The sequence below is a fragment of the Manis pentadactyla genome, chromosome X, assembly GCF_030020395.1.
Source record: "Manis pentadactyla isolate mManPen7 chromosome X, mManPen7.hap1, whole genome shotgun sequence".
Taxonomy (NCBI): domain Eukaryota; kingdom Metazoa; phylum Chordata; class Mammalia; order Pholidota; family Manidae; genus Manis; species Manis pentadactyla.
Genome location: NC_080038.1, coordinates 99,232,120 through 99,239,926, shown reverse-complemented (window position 1 = coordinate 99,239,926; position 7,807 = coordinate 99,232,120). Strand labels below are relative to the sequence as shown.

At 34.3% G+C, this 7,807-nt stretch overlaps 1 protein-coding gene across 1 annotated transcript; it reads right to left on the bottom strand.

Annotated features, from left to right (window-relative positions):
• Positions 1–7,174, bottom strand: LOC130681799 (nik-related protein kinase-like). Its single transcript, XM_057495377.1, has 4 exons — positions 7,070–7,174; positions 6,633–6,782; positions 3,714–3,849; positions 1–134 (listed from the first exon to the last, which is right to left on the bottom strand). Exons 1-4 carry the CDS (start codon positions 7,172–7,174, stop codon positions 4–6), a joined length of 522 nt encoding a protein of 173 aa, XP_057351360.1. The 3' UTR covers positions 1–3.
• Between the last annotated feature and the right edge of the window lie 633 nt (positions 7,175–7,807).

The window sequence follows — 7,807 nt, the reverse complement described above, 5'->3', positions numbered from 1 at the left end:
ACCTCAGGCACACAGGAATCTCAGCTTCTTAATTGACCTGCGCTTCAGTTCACTTTCCAGAACCCTTGATTGCAAAGAGCGGACTTCAATGGCCTTTTGGCCCCATCTTGTGGTTTGCTGTGTACACTCATAAGCTACAATAAAAATTAAAACTCAGAAAAATACATAATCTATAAGTGATAAAACATTTATAACCACAATCAGTATTTGATTATTAAAAGGTTCATTATTCCAGCTCAGGTAAGCACAGTGGGTTTTCTTCCTTCTACAGTCAGTCATTTTGCTATTGTGTTGCTTAGTAGTGGTGTTCAAACCAGCTATCTATTGTCACCACTGTGACCAATACTGAATAACCAGATATCAATTAATTTTTATATTCATATTCTTTAATACCACAGGAAAAGCTAAGGGTTAATTTGCCCCTATTGTAGGAAGTCAGATCTACCCACAGTCAGTCTTTATTTTACAGTCTCGTTGAGGTATGGCATTCCATAAGGGTTTATATGTGTGCTCAAGTGACATACATGGAAACCTGACTAACTCTTGAAAATTAAAACTGTTAAAAAAAGACTTGCTCAAATAATGACTTTAGCAATTCTAATGCAATTCCATGATGTTACAAGCTCTTCTGATACAGTTAAAAGTCCCTCGTGCTCAGGGAATTTTTGCGAAGATTTTAACTTTTGGACCCTGTGTTACAACTTGGTGACAGTAAAGATTATGACAATTGCCTTATAGCAGAAAACCTAATTATGTAAATATCCATATAGTCAGCTAGTGCTGTAAGGTATTTTCTGATGCAGGGAGCAGTATTATTATTTTTAATTATTTTTTGCATTAAAATATTGTTGATATACAACATTGTATTGGTTTCAACTACACAACACAGTGATTCAACAGTTACACATGTTATTAAATCCTTACCCCAACTAGTGCAGTTAGTTAGATGCAAAAATAGATGCAAAAATCCTCAACAAAATATTAGCAAACTGAAATTAAAAATAAATCAAAAGGATCGTCCATTACTACCAAGTGGGATTTATTCCACGGATGCAAGAATGGTATAATATTTGTAAATTAATCAATGTGAGCAACATTATTTTCAAATGTTTAACTTTAAAATTGATATTCTTTATGTACTTTATAGGGAAGCAAATTTCCATAAGTAAATGCAATCCTGAGTTTCAAAGAATATCAAGATTTTGAATCAAGCTAAAATAGTCTGGAAAACACTAAAACAAGGTAATTTTGTTTCCATATTAACATGACTAAAATCAGAACCCCATTCATTAGACTTTCCATCTTCTTATAAAGACAATAAACTGAGCTGATACAATTACAATATAGTTTTTTAAACAGTCTTTATCTTTATCAAAAGTTCTAGGATGCCTTTGTTTAAACCAAAATTTACCTGGCTTACATATGTATATATTAAATATACATAAAAGGACCCATGAAGGAATTATTAAATTTTTATAAAAGTAGCTTTTCATAGGCATAGTGTGAGCCATTTTAAATCCCTTAACTAGAACTTGCCAAGCATACATTATCATTTGCTTCCTTTTGCATTACAATTCAAAATGTGTATGAAATTGATATCAAAATTGTAATTAAATTACAATCATATTGTAATTCAGAAAAATGGCTGTCCTGGAAGAAAACTTTATAAGTCCAATTTCAGACTAAAATTAAAATCACTCCAGATATAAAGGAAGTGAAAGGAATTCATGGCCTGAGTGATGGGAATAAGTAATAGATTTAGTTTATCCAATTCTGAATTTTTTCACATATGTGAATACTCTATTTAAAATGGTATTTTTGTCAGCAACCACACAGAGCAAAACTTTCTAAACTCGGTGCACAGGCTACCTGCTAATTCCGAGTACACAGTTCATATGGCATTACATAATTTCCACCTTAATTAACCTGTCAATTAATCTAGCTACTGAGCTAGCTTGCTTATGAGATGGAATCCAAAGATTTGGAGTTGGACTGCTTCATGGTAACTTTCTGTAATTGTTAAGCCTCTATATATTTGTTTGAAAATCCACAGCAAAAATCTTATCATTGAAACCATTTACTATATCTCAAGGAACTGTAAAATTTAGACTGTAAAATCCAATTCTGTACAGTCTATGTCTGGCTTAGTTTTAAATAATAAGGCAGTTGGTTTTAGACAGAAAAAGAGAGTCGCTAATTTCCTTATTGTCAGTGTTATACTGTAGTTTTTAGTATAATCTCAAAATACCATTAATACACAAACCAAAATATCATGTTCTTATAGTGCTGTAATTATTTTGTATAGAGAGAGATGGTTTTCAAATTCTAGTAACTTAAAATAGCTTTAAGTTTTAGGTCAGTAGTTGTCCTCCTAAGGACAAGAGCTGTACCAGATGACTTTCTAAGAACCTTCGATTCCTATGATTATCTAGTGGCATAAATATAGGAGTTTGTTTTCTTTACCATTTGAGATGAATTTCCTTACTCTAGTTTCTGATTAACATACTGATCACAAAAGTACTGTAATAGTTAGAACAAGATTCATTATTTTTCAGTTTCTTTTGCCCCAGATCTGTCAATTATATTGTAAGCATTTACCTTCTGTGGCTTAAAGTGGTTTAAAATCCTCTGTGAATTCTTACTTATATGAGGAAATTGGAGGAAGTTTTCAGGAAAATCCTTAACATTATGTACGCACAAGAAAGGATATTGCAGATGCAATGCGAAGTGCCATCAACCCATAATGAAAACCATGTCCGTTAATAAGCAGTTCTTTCAAATGGTCCTTAAAGCCACATGAGGATCGCATTTAGCCATCCTATACATGTTTCAGAAGCTTCTGGCCTCTTTATTAACAAACTACCTTTTTCTTTCTTTGTCTCCCCTTTCCCTCTCTTTTTCTCTCTCCCTTTCTTTTCTCCTTTATTTGCTTCATTAAACTCCTCCTCTTTTCAGGAACATTTACCCTCCATAAAATCATTCTACTCTCTCTAGTATTTTTATTGTTCATACATTCTTTTCTCTATCTAGAATCACCTCTGTAGTCACGAAGCCTCAGAGACATACACAAGAGTCTCAAATTATTCAGTTTCCCAGATCAGCAGTCCCAGGAAGAAAAAAGTGTCCTGGTTTGATTAAGTTGAAAAGGCACTGTTCTTTATGTTGTCATCTAGGTGGTACCTAATAGGTATTCCAGTCTATCATATTTATCTCTTTTGTAAATGAAAGCTTAGGGATAACCAGTATGTCACATATTCAGTTTGCATTTGATTCTTCATAGAAATATCACTTACTAAACAGAATACTATTTACTGTATGAAAAAGAAACATTTTGTTCCTTTTATGATTATTTGGCAGTCTCCTAAGATAAAAGTAAATCTCCAAAATCAATGTGATGGAATGAAGCATTTTCGACATCTATAAAACTTGCAATCACAGGGAGTTAAAATAAAATTATACATTATTGTGGAAAGGGGTTCTTTTCCTATTTTAGTTATATGATCATTGCAAATGGAGACGGAGGCAGCCAAAATCAGTCTTTTTGTGGCAGACTTGCAAATTTATTAAGCATAAGACAAACACACACATCACCTTACGAAGGAAATAAGTATGCAGTATGCCAAATTAACCCTATATGCCTTGAGAAAATATGATACTTCAGGAAACAGAAGCTTCTCTGGGGTCATCTGAAAGAAGAAGAATTTTGTACATACCTATTGAAGATGGTATGTCTTTCCACACTGCAAGGATCTTCTTGAAGAGTTGTTCATTTGCTTCCACAGAAAGGGCTTCAGCATTGAAAGTGAGCATCACGCCAATTCCCAAGGAATCAGGAAAAATGATGATATTCTGTGGTATAATGATTTTCAGGGGCTTGAATTATGTTTCATAAAGATTTATATGTCCAACATTTTATCACTACTACTTTAATTGAAGCAGCTTGGCTGAATAATAAAGACCAAAAAGGGGTTGAAAGTGCAGGTAGGAAGAGAAACTTCAATTTCAATATTGAAGAGCATGCTAACACTTAAAAAGAGCCTTCCCTTTGTCATAAAGACATCACTATTCAATATTCTCCTTTATATTTAGGAGAAAACTTTAAAAGAGCAGAGATATATTGCCGACACAGAAATTCATTGAGAAGTAGCAGAGTATTATATATAATGATTGAAGAAACGTGACTTGTTTCAGAGTTAGAGTTAAGATTCATTTCAGGATGTCATTGAATAAAGTGACAAATGTGTGAACCAAGTAACAAGTACACAATCACTGCTTATCAGCCAATTCATTCAAATCAGAAATAGAATATGAACTGAAACATAGCTTGAGCTCAAAATGTTTGCAAGGGAAAGCTTTATAATACTCTTTGCTCCTTGAACTATAAGTCATCCTCCCTTCACAAAAAGTTGCAGGTTTTCTTATTCAATTCGTATCATCTCAAAATACCTTCAATGAACAAATTCAGAGATGTAGTACATGGCATACTATGAAACACTAAGAAATAGCTAAGAATTTCATGACAAATTTCCTTAAACTACAGATACTGTCACACTAATCGAATTTCCCTGAGAAATGAACAATGGCATTTCTCTATCATTTCTCCACATTAGCAAGTTACAGGAAAAAAGGTCAGAAACTATACTTGCCAAACCCAGTGTACTCAGGCCCAGTGCTTGAGGCCATGTCTCAGCAACAGCAATCCTTATAACTAAAATGGGGATCCAGAGGCAAAAAGCAATTTTAATGCGTTCCCTGGGTACTCACATGAGCAATTGAATCAGAAGAGATGAAGGAAGAGAGAAAAACAAATTACAGGAAATAAGCTTGTCTCAAAAATTCTGTTTAGAAAAAAGCTAGACTGCTGTAAACTCAAAAAGCCTCAGAGGTAATTTTCTTGCTTCTCCAACAATTCCTGAAGTAACCAGATATTCTTTAGCACACAAGGCTCCCTTTTGCATTAGTTTTTGTAACCTAGCATTCTTAGAAAAATACTATTTTTAGTACATTTTGTTTTGGAAGACATGTTCCCCTCCCTTACATTAGAGTCCTTTCTCTTTTAATGGGTCAAGACACTAGGGCACTTAACTAAAAATACTCTTTTTGAATATACTTGTGGTATCTTAATTAGGTCAGAAAATGTTTTTTTAAAAACTCATCTCTCATTCTTGCTTCCACTCTAATTAATTGACTCCTTCAAAAGGAAATAATTCTCCTTGCTTAGGAGTCAAGTGGAAAACAGGCTTTAATCTTCTTGACTAACTTTTCAAACAAGTGTAACCTTAGACCAGTACCTCAATGTTCAATATTGCAGTAGCTTCAAAATAAATGCTATCTAACATGACATGAAAAATAAAATTCAGGAGGCTATGGAAGACACTCTAACTGAAGAGTACAATAATATTTATATCAAAATTAACCTGAGCTCATAACTAAGTGGCTTTGGCAGAGCTTGGTTAAGTATTTTCTACGATATAAGCCATGTGATTTCTATATAATCATAGGTGACAACTGGGTGATTAACTAATTAGATTGTTAATATGGCCAAAACGCTTTTCTTAATGTCCCCACTAATGATTTGACAATTGCTCTATGTAATTTGTTAGAGATGTAAGACAATTCTGAAAGCATTGCAAGATATCGCATTACTACAGTGATTTAAAAGTACATAAAAGTATACTCCTGGACTTCCATATAATGTCAAATTGCTAAAATTTTAGTTGTCAGCAAACTGGGGAATTAAAAAGGAGTGAAGCACAGATTTTTTGGTCCAACTGCTCCTTTTAAGTAAAATTTTCAATAGGACAAACATCATTGCCACCGTCAAATTTGAGACACAGTAGAATTATATTTTGTACGGTGTATTGTGGGAAGAGTATTCTATTATGTTCAAATTCTTTATATAAATGATGTGTATGGTATTTTTACAACTATCCATATTTTAGATGTGTGCCATACTTTCATTATTTATAATTATTTAAGAGTTGAGTTGAAGTGTAGAAAGTTTTTAAAATGCGGAATCCTTTCATCAGAAATTCTTAATATAATCAATACTGTAAGAAAATACTTAATAATAATTTGGTATAGTCTGGATAAAGAAGGTGGTACATGTGGTAATGCTGCAATAAAGGTCTGTATTTTTAAAGAATCTGTTTAACTTATTAGGGGGCGCAGAAAGAGTAAAGCAAGGATTGCAAACTCATATACCTATTAGGACCAGTTACCAGGAATACATGGCGGTGGATGGCTAGAAGAATGTATCACATGTATTCCATCTACAAGGGGGTAGGCATGAATGGTTCCAGTTGAGACAGTAATGTGGGCTGGCTGTTGTCAGGTATTTTGGTTTATCAATAGAAGTCCAGGTTTAAAGTGTAAACCCTATTTATTTAAAAACAAACAGAAAACACTGTTCCAGACAAACTATCTGCAGAAAAGACTACCTGCAAAAAAGCTATCTAGACTGAGAAACCATCAGTGATGTTTGTTTATCTATTACTACCTTCTGGCACTCTATACTTACCTTAGGTCTCAGTTTCAGTATAGACATTTATAATCATATTTTTATGTCTTTAAGAGTTTTGACATTTGGAAAAACTCAAATTCTGCTATACAATAATTTCTAAGGATCTTACATTATTTGGCAGGGTCACATCAGACATAATCTCAGTTTCTGCATCAATGATGTGATATCCATCTGCTGAGCTGAAGAAAATCTTTAGTCTTTTTTCAGAACCAATAGCCAGGTCAACTGTCACTGGCTTATGACCAAGTGTTGGAAATACCTGTAGATGTAAATCAAATGTGACCAAAAGGCCAAAAATGACACTCTAAGGCAAAAATTTCCCTGCCCTTTTGCTTAACAGGTTTATAAAACCCAGATTGATGTTTTAAAATTACATAATGTACTTAGAGACCTATGTATTATAACTTTGTTAGGTCTGTTACCATTACAAGAACATGATTACATCCAAGTTCTAAATATTGAGCTTCCCTTTGAAAGTCAAATCTCCAGTGATCCTAAGAGCCTTGTATGGCTCTGCACTCTGTTTGCTGCCTTTAAATTCCTTGCCTTGAGCTTCAGAAAATGAAGGAGCTCATCTGGTCTCTTAAACCGGTTTGCTGGATCAGCTGCCTGTATTTTTGCCAGTATTCGTATATAGGCTTCATAGGACATGTAGTCTCCTTCAGAGTCTGCTGATTGATCAGTGCATACTTGGTAGGGAATGAAAAAGGCCAGACATGTTAACCTACCACAGATTGGATGTACTCTAGGCTCCTATGGTTCCTAGTCCAAGGAAACAAAAAGCCAAACAGGATTCATTGCCAAGTTCAGGTCACAGTAGAGGACTGGGCATCACAGGATTCACCATACTGTAGTCATGAGGTAAGATTCAAGAACTGGAGTGAGGGCTTGGGCCAGGAACTGTGCATCAGGCTAGACAGACTGTTGCTTCTTATCTTCTTTGCTTTCCAGTTCCATACCAGGCAGCTGTGACGAATCAGCAGACACCCAAGAACAAACCCATATCTAAATACAGCTGACAGCTGACCCAAGGCCCAATTTAGGGAGATCAGATCAGAGATGTGATTTGTGTTAGGGCAGACCCAGTCTGTCTATATAGTAGTCTATGCTGTGCATAAAAGGACATATTTACTATGCAAATAGACATCGAGGGGCAATTGTAAAAATTAGCCCCTCCTTATTATACACATGTGATGTTTTGTCTGTCTATATAGTAGTCTATGCTGTGTATAAAAGGACATATTTACTATGCAAATAGATAATTGTAAAAATTAGCCCATCCCT

Coding starts and splice junctions, on each gene's coding strand:
- LOC130681799 (XM_057495377.1), bottom strand. CDS start 7,174: ATGTCCTATGAAGCCTATATACGAATACTGGCAAAAATACAGGCAGCT. Junction 6,783..7,069: donor TTCATTTTCTGAAGCTCAAG/GCAAGGAATTTA, acceptor TTACATCTACAG/GTATTTCCAACACTTGGTCA. Junction 135..3,713: donor AGACATACCATCTTCAATAG/GTATGTACAAAA, acceptor TTTTTATTGTAG/CTTATGAGTGTACACAGCAA.